At 34.8% G+C, this 22,831-nt stretch overlaps 1 protein-coding gene across 3 annotated transcripts in view; it reads right to left on the bottom strand.

Moving 5' to 3' along the window:
* The window catches only part of LOC129948913 (semaphorin-2A), a 420,780-nt gene that overhangs the window by 23,604 nt on the left and 374,345 nt on the right, over positions 1 to 22,831 (bottom strand). For all 3 annotated transcript variants that reach the window (XM_056060061.1, XM_056060062.1, XM_056060063.1), the window contains 2 exons: positions 9,461 to 9,817; positions 823 to 1,051 (listed from right to left, as the gene is read on the bottom strand). In XM_056060061.1, the coding sequence (XP_055916036.1) occupies positions 823 to 1,051; positions 9,461 to 9,817 (586 nt within the window). The remainder of the gene's footprint in view (positions 1 to 822; positions 1,052 to 9,460; positions 9,818 to 22,831) is intronic.

The following is a 22,831-nucleotide window of genomic DNA, read 5'->3' as shown; positions in this document are numbered from 1 at the left end:
AAATTGAACCATTTGGACCTAGATGACATGTTCCAGAAATACATCGCTTCGTGCAACACAGCAAACGCCACGGTTGATATTTTGCATGGCCTCTCAAGTCGTGCGAATTGACCACGGTAGACTTTTTCCTGTGGAATTTCTTGAAGTCGCAAATAAAATAAATAATTTTATTAATACCTCACACACAGCTTGTTTCATTCCATTTCAACATCTACCCGTCCTTATGGAAAAACAATTTATTTGAACAATTTATTTATTTGAAAATTCTTAAATATTGAAATCCGTCTCAATTTGTTTTCTATTTTATTGTTCACAAAAAATGTGATACAAGAAACTTCACTTTACAGATAAATTCAAGCTTACAACAGTTTCCAAAAATTAATAATAAAATAAATGTATAACAATTAAATTAATACCCTACTTATTACAACCACTTATTCATAAATATATATTAAGTGTTTCTCATTTATGTTTCAATAATCAACGCACACGCACACACCAAAATATTCCCACTGATACAATGAATGAAAATTATAAAACTTAATCCTTAGCTACACACTATAACCATGTTTATTGCTTAGTTTCAGAAAGGATAACGAAACACGATGGAATTATAATGAACTTATTCATAAAACACCCACCACCCAACTTACAACTTGAGACAATTCTAGAGAATTATTTAAGACAGGATATAAGGACATAACATCAAATCCTTACCAAAGGAATCAAGCATATAAACAAAAAAATCATAAATCAGACATTCAGATTGCATAATACAGTTACATTCATGCTTATGAGGTATTTCTAAGGTATTATACTCACTTGTCAACAACGAGCTTAGTAAAGACCAAATCCCTTTTATAATAAACAGGATTGTTGTGTTCGTGGTTAACGGCCTTGTCCATAAGCGGATGAGATCGGATGAAATTAAGAACAGTGTCTGGCAGATTTGATGTATCATTGACACATGTACCGGGTCTTGGATCTGGTACTCTTGAATTCAAAACTGGTAGCCATGCTGAATTCGATGTAGATTGTTCTTTGAATTTTCCTATAAATATAAAAATTACATAGAATAAGGAATTAGTAAGTAGAATGATGGTTTCAAAGAAAATACATCAAAACTAAGGAATAAATGTGAATGAATATGGAAGGATAATCCCGTAACAACTAAATTAATTTCCCACAAGGATTTTAGATTTATGTTTTGGATTTTGTATATGGATTGTTTTAATAGACAATTTATAGTAAGTCGCATTGCATTGAGCATTAACCAAGATCAAAAACCTACAGGGTGGAGGCTTGTATGTAATTTCTAAAAATTTATAGAATTTATTTTAGGGTGGCGAAATGTTTGTTTTTTATATAAAAGGTTGCCACTTTTGACTTTAGAGCTCTCTTTATGTTACTCTTAGTTTCAATCAAATGCAAAACACATTTAGAAAGAAAAGTTAAAAGTTTTCCAATAAAATGTTTCAAATTCAATTTTTATACTGTAGTCACGTTTGAATCTGTAATTTTTAACATTAAACAAGTATAACTAAGCCAGTACTAAGAATTTTAAGATACATGCTTTAAATAACTGATGTTCAAATGGTAGACATGTGCATTCAAGAGGACACAATCGTCCACAGGTTTTTCTCAAAACCCACCTCTGTCTATGAACTCCTACTCTCACCTCCCCGTGGTGAACATTGGGTGCCTAGTTCTAACCCCAGTGGAAAGTTGTTGGGGGCAGCAAACGAGAGAGGGGGGAGAGGTGCTTGCACTAAGGCACCTCTCCTTATCCAGGCGGCAGCGGACGAATTCTGGAGATGGAATCAACGGTGGCGTCTACAGTTCCAGTAAGGTTGAACTACTTAGTGAACACCTTATAGGGGTTCTTCGACATATTCGGAGCCGAGGCCTGTAAGGAGCGGTTTAGTCGGCTCCCCTTCCTTGGAGTTATACTAAGGATCTGGCCCTCCAGGTTGGGGGTTGTTCCGTCGGGGTGACTTCCTGGCCATGTACAAAATACCTTAAGTTTAGAAGCACCAACAAGCCTCGGATACGGACGGATTCACTGTTGACAACCCGCGCAAACGAAATAAGGACAACGAACTTAGGATCTGTACGTGGAATGATAGGTCAATTAACAGACCACGTGCAGCCAAACAATTAGCGGAAACCCTAAACTGCTGCAAGGCAGATATTACCGCCATCCAAGAAGTGCGATGGGATGGACCGGGCAAACGCAAACTAAAAGACTGCGATATCTACTTCGGCGACTGCTACGGAGAACAAAGACAGCGTCTATTTGGGTGTGGATTTGTTGTTGGAACTAGACTCAGGCAAAAAGTATTGAGTTTCAACAATGTGAGCGAGCGCATCACGACAATCCGCATCAAGGCTCAATTCGCCAACATAAGCCTCATATGTGCGCATGACCCAACAGAGGAGAAAGATGTAGACATCAAAGACATATTCTTCGAGCTCTTGGACAAGACAGATGAGCAGTGCCCTGGCTATGACATTAAAATTGTCTTAGGAGATTTTAATGCCAAGCTAGGAAGAGAAGACATCTTTGGTGGCATAATCGGGAGATACAGCCTGCACGACACTACCTCCGACAACGGATTCAGGCTGGTCGATTTCGCTGCGGGGCGAGACGTTCTGGTAACTAGTACGCAGTTCACGCATCTTAATATCCACAAGGGGACATGGAAATCTCCTGATCAGCCGTCAACCAGATTGACCACATTGCGATCGACACACGACACTTCTCCAGTATCCAGGATATCCGAACATTCCTAGAGGCCAACATTGACTAGGACCACTACCTCGTTGTAGCCAAGGTACGGCTAGGGATATCCCGATCCAAGCAAGAACAAGGAAGTATTGTGAGAAGATTCGACGTAAGACGGCTACAATCGCAAGAGACTGCCATGTCTTTTTCCGATCGAGTCTCTAATAACCTCTTAAGGAATCCTTTACTGCCTGCATTAAGCATTGAAAACCAGTGGCAACATTGCCTTGCAGCCATCAGAAATGCCGCCTCTGAAGTGCTAGGTTTCACACGGCCACGCGCACGCAGCAAAACAAGAGGCATACAAAACGGCGCTGCACAAAAGGACTAGAGCTGCTCGCGAGCTCTACCAGCAGAAGAGGAGAGAGGAACACCGGCTTCTTAGATGGAAAAAAAGAGAGCATGAGAAGCGCGCGATCGAGGAGATAGAGGGATGTCACAACAGGAATGAGGTTCGTAAATTTTACCAAAAGGTAAAAAAAACCTCCCAAGGGTACCAGCCACGAACCGAAGCCTGTAAAGACGATCAAGGGAACATTGTAGTAGAACCGCAGTCGATGCTGAGAATATGGAAAGATCACTTCTCCAAATTATATAACGGCGATGACAAACCGAATACCTCTGTAAGGGAGATAGAACCACTCAACCTCGGCGACGCAGATCAACAATTCCGCCTACCCGACCTTGACGAAGATCAAAGCGTGATGTCTGTGGAGCGTTTTTGAGCATTGCGACGGAAGCGAAGAAGATGGGTTTAGTGGTCAATGAGGGCAAGACCACGTATATGCTGTCATCAAAAAAGGACACTGAACAACGACGTCTTGGAAAAACGTCACCATGGACAGCTATAACTTTGAGGTAGTTAACGACTTTGTCTACCTAGGCACCGCTATTAATGCAGACAACGACACCAGCGCTGAAATCAAACGAAGAATAACTCTTGCAAATCGCTGCTTCTTTGGACTTAGAAGGCAATTGAGAAGTAAAGTCCTCTCTCGAGCATCTAAAATCACCATCTATACGACACTCATCGTCCCGGTTCTCATTTATTGCGCTAGGGCCTGGATTTTTGCTCCCGTACGTATTGATGGAGAATGGAGGAGAAGATATAGCGACGAACTGTAGGGGCTATACAGCGACACTTACCTAGTTAGCAGAATTAAAGTCCAACGGCTTAGATGTCATGTAGAGCGGATGGACATCAACGCTCCAGCCCGGAAGGTCTTCGAATCCAATCCCGAGGGACGGCGCAGTAGAGAAAGACCGCGACTCAGGTGGCGCACCCCGGTCGGAGAGGACCTCAACCAACTTGGCGTGCGAAACGTGAGACACCTAGCTAGGGACAGAGCTGACTGGAGACGCTTGTTGGTTGAGGCCCAGGTCCACTCCGGATTTTAGCGCCACCTTAAGTAAGTAAGTAAGCTTTAAATAACTTAAAGGAACTTTTACTCATTTAGGCACTTTCCTTGGAATCTTTTCCAATGGTAAGCGTTCGTTTCAAGAGCTTAAAGCTGCAATTCATAAATCGATGAAAAACCGCCGAGAATGTGCAAATTGGACATAGAAAATGTCATGAAAGAGACATAGTGCTCCAACCGTAAATGTGGTGGTCATTTTGCTGTTACAGATGTAACAGCATGTTTAAAACACGCGTTTTAAACATCCTGTTATAAAACACCATTCGCTAAAACTATTTAGATCATTTTTTAGGAGCAAACAGTCGTCAAGTGAGTCGATACGTTTGAAAATTTTAATGTCATCAGCGTAACAGATGAGGATGACTGTTTTATAATAAGTAGTAAGTCGTTAACGTAAAAAAAAACAATAAAGTTCCTAATTGGCTACCTTGTGGTACACCAGTGTTGGTATAAAAATATGATGACCGCTCATTCCCAAAAACTACGCTGTATGATCTATTACATAAGTACGACGAAACCAAACGAACAAATTTATCGTTAAAGCCCAGGGATTTAAGTTTGGAAGTTTACGTTTTATGACACAATTTATCAAAGGTACTGAAGGCTGTGAAGATATAGTCAACTCGTATCTGTTTTTCAAACGAATCTAAACAAAAAAAACGGAAATAAAAGAGATGAGTAACTGTTGACTTATTTTGAACAAAACCATGATATCACCATCCAAGAAATACGATGGGATGGGCCGGGCAAAAAGAGGATGAAAAACTGCGATATTTATTATGGTGACTGCTACCACGAAAACCAACAGCGCTTATTTGGATGCGGATTCGTCATTGGAGCCAGACTTAGGCAAGAAGTCTTGACCTATAGGTGCATTAATGAGCGCCTCATGACCATACGCATCAAGGCTAAATTCGGCAACATTAGCCTGATATGCGCGCACGCCCCCACAGAAGAGAAAGACGACAACACCAAAGATATGTTCTTTGAGCTCTTAGACAAAACATATGAGCAGTGCCCTAGCTACGATATTAACATAGTCCTGGGCGATTTTAATGCCAAGCTAGGAAGGGAAGACATCTTTGGTGGAATAATCGGGAAGAACAGCCTGCACGACAACACTTCCGACAACGGATTCAGGCTCATAGATTTTGCTGCGGGGCGAAACGTCATGGTAGCCAGTACGCGTTTTCCACACCTCAACATCCACAAAGGAACTTGGACTTCTCCAGATCAATCTACTGTCAACCAGACAGACCATATTGCGATCGACGCCAGACACATTTCCAGCATTATGGATGTACGAACTTTCCGAGGAGCTAACATCGACTCGGACCACTACCTCGTTGTAGCCAACGTAGCACTTCGGATTTCCAGACCCAAAATAAAACAGGGAGGTGCTGGGAGAAGATACAACTTCGAACGGCTACAATCGCCAGAGATCGCCAAATCCTTTTCCGACCGAGTTACAAGTAACCTCTCTCGAAGTTCACTGCCGCCAACACAATGTATCGAAAACCAGTGGCAACATTGCGAAGATGCAATCAGAGAAGCCGCCTCTGATGTGCTGGGTTTCGAACAGCCACCAACAAGGAACCCCTGGTTTGATGAGGAATGTCGGCAGGCAAATGCAGCCAAACAACAGGCACGCAAAGCGGCGCTTCATAAAAGGACGAGAGCTGCTCGTGAGCTCTATGAGCTGAAGAGGCGAGAGGAACGCCGACTTCTCAGAAGGAAAAAGAGAGGGCATGAGAAGCGTGTGGTCGAAGATGTTGAGAGGTATAAAAGCAGGAATGTGGTTAGAAAGTTTTATGAACAGGTGAAACGAAATTCACAGGTACATAAACCTAGAACTTATCTGTAAGATATGGTCGGAAGAAAACATGCCCGATGAATGAAACCACAGTATTGTTTGCCCGATCCTGAAAAAAGGAGACTCTCTAAACTGCACCAACTATAGAGGAATAAGTCTACTTAACATCGCCTATCAAATCTTCTCTGCCATAATATGTGAACCTCTAAAGCCCATCGTCAACAACCTGATAGGTCCTTATCACTGTGGTTTTAGACCAGGAAAGTCCACAGTTGATCAAATATTCACATTACGGCAGATCCTGGAAAAAACTCAAGAGCACCAAATCGACACCCACCATCTTTTCATCGATTTCAAGGCCGCATATGACAGCATCTACAGGGATGAGCTGTATAGAGCCATGTCTAGTTTTGGCATCCCTGTCAAACTCGTCCGTTTGTGCAGGATGACCATGGAGAATTCGAAACAACTTAACAGAACCTTTTGATGTCAAAAAAGATTTTAGACAAGGTGATGCGCTGTCATGCGATTTTTTTTAACATCGTGCTTGAAAGAATAGTGCAGAGCTCACACGTCAACACTAGAGGCACTATCTTTCAAAAGTCTGTCCAATTACTGGCATATGCTGATAACATTGACATAATCCGAAGAACTCAGCGTGATGTCAATGGGGCTTTTGTGAGTATTGAGGCAGAGGCTGCAAAAATGGGTTTACCGGTTAATGAGGGCAAAACAAAGTACATGCTGTCGTCTAGAAAGGACATACAACACCGACGTTTTGGTCAAAAAGTCACAATCGACAGACGTAACTTTGAGGTAGTCAAGGACTTCGTCTTCCTATAGGCTCCGCTGTAAACGCAGATAACAACACCAGCGCTGAGATCGAACGCAGAATAACTCTTGCTAACCGCTGTTTCTTTGGACTAAGAAAGCAATTGCGTGGAAAGGTCCTCTCTCGAGGGACCAAAGTTTTGCTTTATAAGACCCTTATCATCCCCTGTCCTGCTATACGGTGCAGAAGCATGGACCATGACAAAAGCGGATGAAAGCACCTTGGGTCGCTTCGAGAGAAAAGTTCTTCGTGTGATCTACGGTCCCGTATGCATCGAAGGGGAGTGGAGGAGAAGATGGAACGACGAACTGTACGGGCTGTACAGCGACGTAGACTTAGCAAGAAGAGTAAAAGTCCAACGACTAAGATGGCTGGAGCACGTGGAGCGCATGGAAACCAATGCTCCGGCCCGGAAAGTCTTCGAATCCGCACCCACAGGACAGCGCAGTAGAGGAAGACCGCTGATCAGGTGGCGCGCACAAGTGGAAGGTGACCTCACCCAACTTGGAGCGCGAAACTGGAGACATCTAGCTAGGGACCGAGCTAAATGGAGAAGTTTGTTGGGTGAGGCTCTAGTTCACACAGGACTGTAGCACCACCTTAAGTAAGTAATTAAACGACATGACTTTACAAATAATGGACTCAAATAACTTAGGGATGATGGACAGTTTTGCAATGGGACGATTATTTGTATTTCATTTTTACTTCCCTTTTTATGTATCGGTGTTATGAACGAACTTTTCCAAATTTCAGTAAAAATTGAAGATTTGAGCGATTCATTAAAAAGAACATGAAGACGATTGGGTAATTAGGATGCGCATTTTTTCAAAATATAAGAAGGTACACCATCTCGAACAAACGTCAAGTTTTAAAGCTTTGCAAACGATTTCATCTTCAGTGATCCAAAGACTAATTGAATTCAAATAAGGGGAAATTTTGTGAGAAGGCCAATGACTCAGGCGTTTGACAGGAGTTCGCTACTTCAAAAGCATCTTTAAAAAAAATTTCAAACATATCTAAAATTTTTGTCAGAGTCATGGCTTAGTTCGTTGTTGAAAAACATGCAGTTTGGATACCCGTCAGTATTTTCCTTACTATTAACATAGCTCCAAAAGTTGTTTGGGTTGTTTTTTGTGTCGGTTTAAGTACTTACATTATATAAAATATCTGAATAGTCAATAAACATATTTCTTAGCTCATTGTATATTACCAAGTCATTATCAGCTTTTGTTTTATTATATTTAATCCAGGACTTGTTTCTTTCATTTTTTTAAGTTTTTAAAGCAAGACTCAAACCATGGAGGAGATTTAAAAATATTGCGCAGTTTTCGCAATGGTGTGGACTCATAAAAAAAGTAAAAGAGAACACAAACGAATTTGTAGCACATAGCATTAATGTCACAGTTCTCAAACAAATGATTCCAGTTAACATTACATAACAGGTTGAAAAATTCATTAGGCCTGCATTTTTTAAAGTTCAATTCAAGATTTTCTTTGGAGCAATTAGGAACATTGCATACACTTAAATTAAAAAATAGGTCTAATCCTGGGTGATGTCGGTCTTCTTCGACAAGTAGGATATTGACTGAATTTACAGCAATATTGAGTGTGTCCGAGAAGAATATGAAGTCCAATATTTTGTTGAAGTTGTTGGCAATCCCTTTAAATTCGGTTAATCAACATGAGGAAAGACCGTCAATTGTCAGGAATTCGTTGGTAGAGGACATGTTAATAGGAGATAGATAGTTCTCATGCATCTGTTTAGTCAAGGTCAAGAAATATCCTAAGACTAGTAGATCGTCTTTTGGCTCAATTTTATCGTTTATTTTTAATTAAGTTTTCATGGTAATCTTGATAAACCGAATTATTGTTCATTGGAAAACATTGAATTTGATGTTTCTTGAACGAAACTAAATTTCTATTTCTAGGTAACTTAATCCATCAAAATGCATTTCTAGATTTTGAATATTTGTACTTTAAAAATATGGGTCTATTAACGTTTTGATCATTACAAAAAATTTGTTCGATTCCTACGAAATGTGTCACAAAAATTATATGTGTCTTGAAAATATGAGATTTTAGCAATGATTCAGGAATTGTATAGCGATTATTTTGACAATCAATAAAAAGTGATAAGTTAAAAAAAAATGAATGCAAAACTTAGATGGTTGTATTCAATTAAACAAAAATTATTTCAATGTTTCGAGGAAAAGATATCGAAATAATTTTCCCATCGGATTCGATAATACACCTCAAAGGCTCTATAGAACGCCAGACTTAAACACCTTCTAAAAATGGATAAATTCTCACTTGGAATAGACATTGATAGGTGCATGTTTATTAAAATCCTCAATTTATTCTGTGCCTTTGGTCTATCAAATATTTAGTTGGCTGATGGTTGCTTGTTTAGTTTAACGAAACGAACAAATTTTCATATATACGAGTAGAAGCAGGACGCATTCCAAAATACATTTCTCAGAAAACGTTTGAAAAATCCCTTCACTCAACCATCGTTGTCCATCGATGCATATTGTCATATCCCATAAATGTATCTTACATTACACATTCCAACACACCCCCTTGTGTGCATATAAATAGATAAAGGTACATACCGTTAAAAGCTCCATGGACTTCGTTGATGTCAAAACTGCATACAGCTGACCCAATGAGACCATTGGTACTGGTTGTGAATGTCGCATAGAATTTGGTCTTGTCCGTTGGCAACTGATAAACCGATTGGATTTCATTGAAGTAGAACGGAAATTCGCCAGATATACTGCAATTGAGTCGTGCCTTCAGATAGGTTGCCCAATTCTGCGAAAGGATATTCTTGCCACCGGTGTCCTTTTTGCAAACGCGTGCAATGCGCGAGTATACAGCTTTGCCGCAGTTGATGTATTCGACAGCGGTTTCACGGAAGAAGAAATACACATAATCGTCAATTTCGAACGATCCAACGAAATTTGGTTCTGCAAGGAAACAACAATAAAAAAAAATTAGGAAAAGAAAAGAAAATTGGGTTAGCATAGTTTTGAGTTATTTTTGTTTTGATTGTTTTTGTTTTTTTTTTTTGCTTTCATGAATATTTGGATTTTATGACATTCGCTATCGTCTGTAGTTTTCATGACATCGTATCATGTTGTCGTCGCTGTTTTGAAATAAACAATATTTCGACAAGAGACTCGTGATTTTGCTGCTGTTTCGATAGTTTGGATGTGTACATATTTTTGACTGCAATATCAATTCTGATGAAAAAATGGCAAACAAAATCTTTGGATTTGAAAAGAAGACGGTTAAAGTAAAACTTTAAATTATTAAACATATTAAATAAAACCGTAAAAAGAAACGAATTACGAACCAATTCGTACTAGAAAGTTTCTTAACACAAAATCAAGGGAAACATAATGTGGTTCGGAACAGTATAATTTTCTAAGTTTTTTTTTTCAATAACTGAATTAGTTGTTACTATGTTATTAAAAATGTTGTTTCAACTTGAGCACTTAAACATAATTATATTAGGACTTAAAAATTTTATTTAATGCACAATAAAATCGTTAATAAAATAAATAAAAATCTGCTAAGTTTTTTTGTTTCAAATTTTGAAAAAAAAGAGGCTGGGATGTTACCCACACAGATATCTCCCCATCCCGTCTGGAGATTTGTCTTGCTTAAAAGGTTTACATGTTTTGTAAAAAAAAGGTGTCAGTTGAATTATCTAAACATTTTTTTTAAATTAAAAACAATATTTTGCATATGATGAAATAATTTGATTTCTAAATCTATTTTAATTAACGAGGTTTTTAGTCAAAAACCAATTTTTATTAATTTTAGTATCATTTCTTGAAAGTTTTCATTTCTTATATAAACAAATACAAATTGGATGAATGAAATTAATTTGAAGTCAATATCTTCTATTGTTCACGAGATATCGAAAAACGAACATTGATTTTTACTAATTTTGAGTACTATTTTTATCAAAAATATGACTGTTGGATTTTTATAAAAAAAATTATCGAATGTCGAAAACAATATTTTCTGTGAGATAAAAATAGTTTGAAGCCAATATTTTTAAATTTTGAAAAGATATTTGAGTCGAAGGTAAATTTTTACCTAGTCTTATTATTGTTTTTTATTCTTGCTATATTTCCCGATTATTTCCATTTTTGTGTTTTAACTTTTTCAAACCTAGATATGTTAAGAAGTGATCTTTCTATACTCTTCTGTGAAGTTTCGCGTTTTCTCAAACTTGATACGTTCATGCTCCATGTTTATGAACCATACGTTAAAACTGGAAGAACAGCCATGTTGAATACACTTTTTCTTGATGCTTTACTTATTTTTGATCCAAATACGTTCTTAAGGTTCCATACCTGCTTCTAACTATTTGAAATCGTTCTTTGTATTTCTTTCTCCATTAGATTTTTGAATGATATAATCTGTCCCAAGTATATGTAATCTTGGACGTATTCAAATGTATCTCTTCCTATGTTTATATGAATGTCTGCACAGTTAGTCATGAGTTTAGTTTTAGTTTGGCTCATTTCCAACAACCTTCTGATAATTTTGTAATTATTTCTTGGAGTTCGTTTGGAGTTTCTGCAAAAAGAACTGCAAATCGAAGATTGGAAAGTTTTTCACTGTCTATGTTCAAGCGAAGGTTTGCATTGTCTATGTTTCTAAATATTTCTTCCAACAACGTACTGAAAAGTGTTGGTGAAAGAGGACCCCCTTGTCTTACTCCTCTGCCTATTGTAAACGTTGGACCTTTAATTTCAGTTTTTATTTTTGATGTACCTAATCTTCATGTATAAGATTCTCAAGATTCTTATAATTTTGTGTGTGATATCTTGCTGCTTTAAGGCTTGTCATATTTTAAAATGTTCTACAGAATCGAATGCCTTGTAAAAATCAACAAATACTATATATAGGTCTTTGTTATACCCCACACTTTTCTCAATCAGTTGGTTTATTGATTGAAGATGGTCTGTTGTAGAATATCCCAATCTAAAACCTGCTTGTTCTTTTGGTTGGTTTTTGTTAAATGCATCTTCACATCTTCTTAATAGACATTTAGCGTATGCTTTGTATATTATTGATATAATGCTTATTGGTCTGTAATTATTAATATCATCTTTTTTACCCTTTTTGTGAATGAGGATTATGTTTGATTCTGACCATTGATATGGTAATTCCTCATGTACCAAAGTTTGATTGAATAATATATGTTAAAACATTTAAGATCGAGCTTTTTCTAATTTTAAGCATTTCCGCTTTTATGCCGTCGTCACTTACAAAGCTTTTTCCCGACTTCAGTTCGTTGATCGACTCTTCCCCTTTCGATTTCAAAATCATTGAAAAGCTATCATAATGATCCAAATCTGGAATTTTGGAAGTGGTTTGGTCAAAAGTAAACTTCGATCGGTATAGGTTTATTTCGTTTCTATCCCGTATTTTTCGTTTTTTTGTAATCTAAAACAATCATCCATTCTTTTAATTGAAAAAAGAATTCTTTTGCTTTTTTGATTGATTTGTTATCTTCCAAGCAAATTTTCAACATTTTCCCATCATACATTATAATGTCGTCTTTAACATTTTTCTCGATACGTTTTCTCAATAATTTAAAAGTTTGTTTGTCGTTTTCATCTAAATATTTTTTATGACGAAGATTTTCTTTTTCTTCAATTAAACTTTTTGTTGCACTTGAAATTTTATTTAGCTTTTTAATTATGTTTTCATTTGATGAGACTAGTAGAACTTTTTCGAAAGCATTGTATTGGGCTTGAAAAGTACTTAAAGATTTTATAAATTCCAAGCTAGACATATTTTTGATTTTCTCAAGGTATCTGTCTTGTCTTCATTGGATATAATTTTTGGTATATCTTTTTTAGGTTGGGATTTGTGGTGTGGTGTGTCTTTTGTGTTGTGGCTAATTTTTACTTAAGCACGTGCGCCGCTTTCAAAATTCAACCGGTTCATAATAGACACGTCTTGAACTGTTTTTCTTTTGCTGGTGACTATAAAGTCAATCTCATGGTCCATTTATTTTTTGTCCTTTTCTTAAACAGACTGTTGCAGATGGCTAAACCATTTTGCCATAGCAATGTTATCTTTTTTTCAACACGCTGGTTTCTCGGTCCAAATCCGTACTCTCCCATTATACCTTCTTTTCCATTTTTTCTAAAGCCCACTTTGGCGTTAAAATCTAGAATTACGTAGAGAATTTTTGATCTTGATTTTGATATAATTTAATTGAGATTTTCATAGAAAGAATCAATTTTTTCTTTGTTTGAAGCTTAGGTGGGAGCATAAACCTAGAAAATCACGACCCTTGTTTTGTTGATCTCCAACTCGCATGATGCAATTTTTTCGTTGTGTAAAGTTACCACTTTAATACTTTTCTGCAGTTTTTTATTTATAAGCATTGCAACACGTTATAGGCCGCTTTCCTCTTCCAACAGTTTTTCTCGAAATAATCTTGTCCGCCAAACCGATAACAATAATATTTTTTAAAAGATAAAATTATTTTAAAGCCAATATTTAAAGATTTTGAAAATATTTTTGAGTCGGAAACCAATTTTAAATTTTTTTTTTATGTTTTTATATTTTTGCCAAAAAAATGTTTATCCGTTTTTTTCTAAAAATTTTACCAAATGTTAAAAACAATGTTTCCTAAATGTTAAAATTATTTGAAAGCCATAATATCCAATTTTTGAAAAGATATTTGAGTCGAAATTCAAACTTACCAACCTTGAGTAATGCTTTTTCAGGTTTTTATTTTTTATAAAAAACTGTCAATTCGATTTTTCTCAAAATTTTTAGATGTTTAAAACTTTACTTTTCGTTTCACAAAATTGTTTTGGAGATAAAACGATATGTATTCATAAATTTTTCGGGGTGACATATCGTTTTGAAAAAAACCGAATTGACAGTTTTTTTTACAAGAAATAGAAAACTTAAAAGAAAATTTAACAAAAGTTGTTAAAAATTGATTTTCGACACAAATATTTTTTTAATAATTTGAGATAATTGGTTTCGACTAACTTAAGCTTATAAATCATATTGTTTCCAACATTTGGACAAATATTGAGAAAAATCGAATTGACAATGTTTTTACAAAAAATAACAACCACATTCAGTAAAATTGTCAACATTCAGTTTAAAAAAAATCTTATTGACAGTTTTCCTAAAAGAAATAAAAACCTAAAAACAGTACTTAAACTTTGTAGAAATTTAATTTCGACTCAAATAGCTTTTCAAAACTTAAAAATATGGTCTCCTTTTTCTTATTTCACGGAAAATATTGTTTTCGATATTCAAACTACTGAATAAACATCCAACATGCCGTTTTTTTATAAAAAAAATAAGATCTCCAAGAAACCAAATTTGTCAAAAACTGATGTTCGGTTCTTGATATCTCTTTAATTATTTCTATTCATCCAATTTGTAAAAAATTAAGAAATGCTACTAAAATTGGTAAAAAAAATGTTGTCGACTAAAAATGTATTTAATAAACTTTATTCAAACTTAACTATTTCTATGTATGAAACATATTGTTGGTAATTTTAAAATTTATAAGAATAATTCAACTAACAACTTTTTCAATAAAATATTAAGACCTACAAACTTATAATCAAGACAAATAAACAGACGGGATGGGAAGTTATCAGTGTGGTTCACATCTTAACTCCTTTTTTTGAGAGTCCTTTCTGCATCTTTCTGCATTATTATCGGTACAACAAAATGTATTTGAAATCGATTTCTCTTCTGTTTCTTGAGATATGGACGATGAAAAAACTTGACGACCGTACGGATTTGCACACGCCCAGACATCTTTCTAAAAACCTTTTATTTCGACTTTAGGGACCTTGAAACGTCGATAAATGTCAACATTTTTAAGTCGACAAATCGGATCAGTTACAATAACTTCCTATTAAAGGTTAAAACGATTTGTTTTTTTACGTCCGATAATTTTTGTGTGCTCGAGAGAAATACGACATTTCTTTTGCTTTTTCAAATTTCTGTTGCTTTTTCACAGTTGTCGGACTGAATATTTTGGCATTTTTCAATTTAGAATTTAAACTCATTGTTCTACGAGTAAGAATTAAACAACAAATATCGTTTTAAAGTTTATTACAATAAGATATGTATGTAGAAAAGACTTAAAAAACTCATAGATTTGTACTTAACAGATGGACATTAATTAAAAAATCAAGTGACAATTCCTTATTTTAAAAAAAAAAACTTCAACAACTTAAAAAATCTGTTTTTCAACCCTACTGCCCTGAGGTTAAATATTTTCACATCATGCAAATTGTTGTTTTAAGAATCTATCATCTTTCAAATAAAAAACGCTTTAACGACTTTATAAAAAATGAAAGGACACATTTAACGCATGAATAAAAAGTTTTCAAAAAAATGCCAAAGTAAATTTACATACTTTTTGAAATTTTTTTAAATAAGAACTTTCTTCAGTACAAGAGAAGTCGCTGCCATCGATTAAAAGTTATAAAAGTGGCTTCCATGTTATTTTTTTCCGGCTTTTTCAGACAAATCATTACAGCTAAAAAAAAACGCTAAGTATTTACTTAAGAACGAGGTATTAAAATTTTAAATTTGAAAGCTTGAATGTTAAATAGGAAATTCAAATCAGAAAAAGGTAGATTTAAAAAAATAAACTCAGGACTCTGAACTCAAAATGCACAATTTGTTTTCTGTCAAAATATTGACTTTAACTTTAATTTTGAATGTAAGGAGAAAATTTTATCTTTTAATGTCAGAAAAATGATAACATTAATTTAAAAGTAATTTTTTAATAGTTAAGTATTAAAGTTGATCAAAATTAAAAAAAAAAATAATCAAATAGAATCAATTATTAACATGTTTTGATGAAGTTTTGAAGACTTGCAAATCTGCAAATGTTTTAAGAAAATCCGATATGTGAGGAAAAATGCGGATAGAAATATCCAAATCCACTTTTTCACATTATGTATCTAGCATCTTTTCTTCATTCATTTCACTAATCCTCTTTGTATTTATTTAAACATTACGTCACGCAGTTAAACCTCTATAAAATTCCAAATGACATAAATAATTTTAAATGTTCACAATATACCAGAATATATTTGTAGTCGTGTCGCATACGTGTCTGTGTACTATAAGAAATATCCTTTTCATTTTATCTCAATTTCAGTGTAGAAAGCGCGATGATAAAATTAAATTTTTAATTTTTTAATTATAAACTCTTAAACTATAAATTGATTATAAACTTTTCCAAGAGATTAAAATCACATTTCTTCATCACAATATGCGTTTCTTTTTTCACTTAATATCCTCACATAAGTACATTATTATACCTTTAAGATTCCTTTATTATACTCATACACTCTCGTATAGAAGAACTTAAGGAAGGATGTTGATGTGGATATGGATTTTATGAAATCTTCTCGTCATAAGATAGAAAGTCATCTATTTTTACTTTAAATGGTGGCATTATATAGTTCTTCTGGATAAATCAATTATATTTTGCTACTTAAGACGAAGGATGTACTGAGATAGGGATATAGGATGATAGTAGGGAAGATATCCTTTTTCCTGGTGTATAATTGTTTTTATGGAATATCATTCCTATTAATATAAGAACACCTTACATTCCCCTAGCATCTCCTTTTATTGTATCTATAGCATAGCTTTATAGAGTGAATTAAGAAAAGAGATTCCCAGCTAATTAGTTATTTCTTATCCGTTCGATTTGGCACGATTGTTTCAACAGATGTTTCGTCCTGTTGGCTGCTATTTTATTTTTTTATTTTGTATTTTTCTTTGACTTTTTCTCATTTAATTAATTCGAACCGTGGCGGCGGTGGTGGCGGCCGGCGTCGTCGGCCTGCTTGTATAGGAGTTAACTTATCTTGACTTGGCATTTCAACACTCAAAAGGAGGCGTTGACTTCTTTTCATTTAGGATTGTGATGGGTGGGATGATACAGGAGTAAAAAAAAAAGGAAATTTACTATTGTAATACGCGCTTTCAAGCGGTAAATAGACGTTCAAGGACCATACCGAAGATAGACAAATACCTATGCAGGCAGAGAATTCTCCATTCTCCATCTCCATCTGTATGCCTGTTGGTCGGGTCATAAGGACAATTTTATTAAGAGGAGCGCCCGCAACAAATGTATTCATGGTGGCAGATGTCGCCGCATTTCATTAAATTTTATGGAACCCACTTAGTGTGAACAATGAGGCGAATGAAGTTAAAGCATAAGTATAAGGTATAAAGGCGGTGCGGTATGGTGTCGATGGTTATACTCGCGAAGCTCCGTCAAAGGGAGGGCTTGAGGTAAGTGGGATGGTATAAGACACAATCTATAATACTGATGGGGTATAGAGTGGTGGTAATCCAGGAAAATTATTATTAAAATCTACAAAACAATACAAAATGGAATACAAATTCAAAATTAGCCAGATTAGTATTCTGCACGATGTATAAATATTTCTCAGAAATTCACAAACGAAAAATACAACAAAAAAATCATAAACAATATGACTCCATGCTTTTCCGTATTTTCAAGACAGAGAAGGTGGTGGTGACGCGAAGAGACGTTAGGTTGGAGGAAGCATTAATTATGCAAATCAGTGTTTTGCCTACAACACTTTGAGGCGGAAAATTAATTTATTTTTGGAAAATTAAATGAATTATTACTATTCATAAGTTTGTAGATTTTTACGAGATTTCAGAGAATGTGGCGGAAATGTATTGTTATGAAGTTGTTTTCAATTAGCAAAAAAAAAAAACAAACAAACAAACGGAAAAGGAAATGAGGACATTTTGGGCAAAATAATTATTGAACGAGATAGCAGTTAAAGTTGGAGATAAAATTCATGACTTATGTTTTTATTTTCTTGACGTTTTGTTCTCAAACTGGTGGCTTTAAAAGATAAGCCAAGAAAAAGCCACCAATAATGAGAAAAATTCCTTTTTTCATTTTGATCCTAGATTCATTGAGTGAATTATGACTTTGGATACTTAACTATTTCTTGACATTCAATTTTATTGTATGCTTTTTTTTTTGTCCAGTTTCTATCAAAATATTTAAAATAAGAGTTTTTAAAACAATTTTAATTTTAAAATAAGTTTTAATTCTAAATTACAATTTGATAATTTTGTACTCCTCTGAAATATTAAACACGTCTAAAAAATTCATGGTGCTTTTGGTTTTGCTAGAAAATTATTGGCATCGTAAACAGTGTTTGGGCTTGCAATTTTTTGTCATTTCTCTGGAATGTTTCCGGATTTTGTTTAGCTTCTCTTGAACACCGCCGCCGCAAGTTCTCATGCCTATCATTGTTTTATCGTTATATTTATAAACAATGCTCAAGTGAAATAATAGCCAGTTGCATTCCTTTCCTTAAACAATTTAACCGTAATACCTGTACATTTAGGAATGCCTATCACTTTACACTTGAGAACGATTTTAAAAGCTTCCAATGCATCCACCACAAAAAGTCAGAGTTGGTGCCGGTTTTTAGGCTGGTGGAATCATTGGACTGTACTGCTTCAAAGCTGATGCGAATCGTAACTTACTGTGAATGGTGAGTGCTACAGTAAGATGATATCCATTTTTGACCAAAATGCAAGAACTTGACTTGCATGACATGAGTTTTCAACAGGACGAGGCCAAATGCCACACAGCACGGGCAATAATGGACTTATTGAGAGGCGAGTTCGGTAAACATTTAATTTCACGCTATGTTTAAGCTCATGTCTACACAGACAAACCTGCTCCGATTGACTAATTGGAAGACAACACTGAATCATTTATTTATGAGATACCGGCCGAAATGTTGGAAAGAGTATATGAAAATTGGACTAAGTGGATGGACCATTTGAGGCGCAGTCAAGGTCAACATTTCCATAAAATAATCTTAAAACTTTAAATTATATGAACCGTAATATCGATTCAAATAAAGATTTCATGCATTTTTCTGATTTGTATATTTTTTTTTTGAAAAAATTTCCCAAATATTTTAAAAAATCACCATTAATTAACCAAACAAGGCCTATACAGTGGTCCTTGCAGACTCCTTTTTGGTATTCACCTTCAGCAACTAAAAGGCATAGGTTTACGATTTTAGGCAAAGTGAAATATTTGTTGTAATAGACTTTAATTGAAATTTAATTTATTTTTAATTAAATACAAAAATAGTAAGGAATGCTAAATGTTAGCTCATTTTAACGTTGTGTTACCTCAACCTAAAAACTTCTTGGTAGTGTCGAAAAATTGAATTGAAAACTCTCAAATTGAAATTTTATTTGTTGGGCAAAAAATTTAAAAAATTCAGTTATAATGAACGTTCTAAATATTTTTTTTATTACATCAATGATGAATTATTTAGGACATTTTGTTTTTTTAATAAAGATCCTTTGAAATTGTTCTCTGGAAACAAATTATTTTTTTTTCAATTTTTGGAAAAGAAATATGTATTTCGATAACTAAAAATATTTCTTGGAAATGACATTTTTCGTTTGAAATAAAATTCACCAAAAGATTGCCGATAGGATCCTTTGTGTTTTGCAAATACTTAAAAGTTATTTAAGCAGAAAATGTTCAAAATGCTTAGGTGAGTCTCAATTTTTGCGTTTTAACTTTGCTTCCATATTTGTGGTTTTCAAAATACTACCATATTTGTTTTTGAATTATTTTATTTAATATAAGATACTTTATCGAGCCCTTTCTGCCAATTTATCATAACCGACAACATACTCGTATATACATTTTATCTTAAACGACAAATCAAAAGCTTTCTGCTGGTCCTCGTACCCATAGTCAATATTGGAAGTTATTAATAATTAGCTATTCTTAATTTCAGACATGAGAATAGCTTTCAAGACTTTATGTCTTAAGTTATTGTTATGGGTCCGTTTTGTCGAATTGAAAATTTTGACATTTCGACGATTCAAAGTCCCTAGAGTCAAAATAAAAGATTTTTGGAAAGATGTCTGCGTGTGCGTGTGTACGTACGTTCGTACGTCCGTTCGTTCGCTACGAAAGATGCAGAAGGGGCTCTCAAAAAATTGAGTGGGTGGTTTTTCTTCCCAGAGCGGTTTAAAAAAAAGCTGACAAATTTGGTTAACCCTAAATATCTCATGAACCAATGACGCTAGAGACTTGAATTAAATTTTGTATTATATATTGTAACGTAATACAAAGCAAGTTTATTTTTGGAAAAAAATCCAATTAACAGTTTTTTTATAAATCAAAAATACTTTTAAAAAAATTGTCCCCTACAAAATTGTACTACCACAATATGATTTCATCTCCAAAATAATTTTGTGCAGCGAAGAATAATATTTTTGACATCTGATAAAATTTTGAGAAAAATCGAATTGACAGTTTTTTTTATAAAAAATAAAAAATTAACAAAATTTGTTAAAAATTCATTTTCGACTCAAATTTAATATCTTTTAAAAAAGTTGAAATATAGGCTCAAAACTTATTTATTCTTATAAGAAATATTGTTTTCAATATTCGATAATATTTTGAAAAACATCGAATTGACAGTTTTTTTACAAAAAATAAAAACCTTAAAAAAATTTAACAAAAGTTGGTAAAAATTTATTTTCGACCCAAATATCTTTCAAAAATTTGAGATATTGGCTGCAAACTAATTTTATCTTATAAGAAATATTGTTTTCAACATTCGATAAAATTTTGAAACAATCGAGTTGACATTTTTTTAAAAAAAAATAGAACTTAAAAAAAAAAACAATACTAAAACTTGGTAAAAATTTGTTCAAAAGTTAAAAATATTGACTTCAAGCTTATTTTATTTCACAGAAAATATTGTTTTCGATATTCAGTAATCTTTATATAAAAATCCAACAGTCCGTTTTTTTTTATTAAAAAATAAAATCTACGAAAATAGTAAGCAAATTTTGTAAAAATGGATACGAGTTCATATAGACAAACTTTTAAGCAAGACAAATCGACAGACGGGATGGGAAGTTATCAGTGTGGGTCGCATCCCAAGCTCTTTTTTATTTAATATAAGATACTATATCGAGCTCTTTTAATTTATGATAAGTGCCAAAATACAGTTTATCTTAAACTACAAATCAAAAGCTTATGGCTAGCTATTGTACCAATGGTAATGTTGTTTATACCTTTAATATGCCAAAGAAACAGTGTGAGCATTAGGAAAAGAGGGAAGGGTTTGGTAGGAGGTGTCGGTGTACATTGGTTTTAAATGTGTGAACATTGAAATCACAGGGAAAGATAGAGCGTAGCAAGGCGTTCCACATTCGCGTAGTACGGCTAAAAAAAGAATCTCTGTACTTGATAGTACGGCCGAAGTTGGGCTCAAGGGTAAACTGATAGGCATTCCTAGAAACGCGGGTATTACGGTTTTATTTCACTAGAGCATAGTCCGTTAAAATAACGGTAAAAAAAGGTGAGGCAAGAAACCTTGCGTCGTTGTTCAAGTGATGTAAACGAGTTGATGATGTTAATGTCACCAATCATTTAAGAATCTCTTTTTGAATACTGTCCAAGAGGCTTAAATAAGTTACTGGAGCACTAGCCCAGAGATGAGAGTTATATTCAAGTTTCGGAAGTAAATAGGTTTTGTAGATTGGAGCCAGATCAGACGGAGAGACAAATTTCTTGAAACGTCTCAAAAAACCTAGACATATTGCAGCATTTTTGTCAACATCGCGTATGTGATCGGTCCACAAAAGGTGGTTGCTGAATGACATTCCAATGATGTCAAGATTTTCCGTTTCGTTGATGCAAGTGCCACTCATAGATAGTGGCAAAAAGGGTTTATCTCGCTTTAACGATGCAAGACAGCATTGCGTTTTCGAAGCATTAATTTCCACACGATTTTTTATTCCCCATTGTACAATGCTGTGTAGTTCGGAATTAAATGAGATAATCATATTTTGCCGTTGCAGTTCCACATCCGAAGAGGAGGGTTGTGAGTCTGGAAACGAATATGAAAAGCTAAGAGTGCTATCGTCAGCGAAACAATGTATTGGATTAGAAGTAGCAGCCAGGATATTATTTATAAAAATGAGGAAGAGGGTCGGAGACAAAACGGAGCCCTGGGACACACCAGCGTTATTTTATGAGTTTAAGACTTGAATCCGTCCAAAACAACTTGTATTGAACGGTACGGAAGAAAATTTCTAATCCAACGAAGACGAGATTCGTCGATACCGAAAGCACGCATTTTCGATAGGAGAGCAAGATGCCAGACTTTATCAAATGCCTTTGAAATATCAAGTGCAATAATCTTTCATTTTCTTCAAAACGATGTAAAGATCTGTTCCACTGTTCGGTGAGATGAACCATGAGATCACCAGTGGACCTATTGCTACGAAAGCCGTATTGCTGGTCATTAAGAGTCTTCCATTCCTCAAGATATTTCTTAAGCTGATAATTAATCAGCGTTTCCACGACCTTAGAAAGAAGGGACGTTAGTGATATCGGTCGGTAATTTGTGGGAGAAGAAGATTCGCCTTTTTTTGGAATTGGCTGAACAAATGCAGTTTTCCAACTACTCGGAACGAGCCCAGAAGAATAGGATAGATGGAAAAGCTTACGCAGTGGTTTTGCTAGCGTGGAAGAACACCTCTTCAGAATAATAGCGGGGATACCATCTGGGCCAGCGGATTTATGAATGTTGAGATCTTTAAGAACTCTCGCCACAGTTCGAGTACGAAAAAAGATTGGTCCCATAGAATCATTTACGCGTTCAAGAACTGGAGGAGTCATGACACTATCTGGAAAGGTGGAATTTTCAGCGAACTGCCTTGCAAATAAGTTAGCTTAAGTTAATATGTTAGGCTGCATAAAGAAAACAATATAGTTCAGTTGACCAAGTGTACAACCTTTCTTGTATAATCTAACTTCAGCTGAGCCAGAAGAAAAAGCTTCACACTTTCTTTGTAGATTTGTCAGCAGCGTTTGACAACATTAACAG

Source organism: Eupeodes corollae, chromosome 3 (assembly GCF_945859685.1).
Source record: "Eupeodes corollae chromosome 3, idEupCoro1.1, whole genome shotgun sequence".
Taxonomy (NCBI): Eukaryota; Metazoa; Arthropoda; class Insecta; order Diptera; family Syrphidae; genus Eupeodes; species Eupeodes corollae.
Note: the sequence above shows the minus strand (reverse complement) of the source record. Positions and strands in the feature narration are given on the sequence as shown.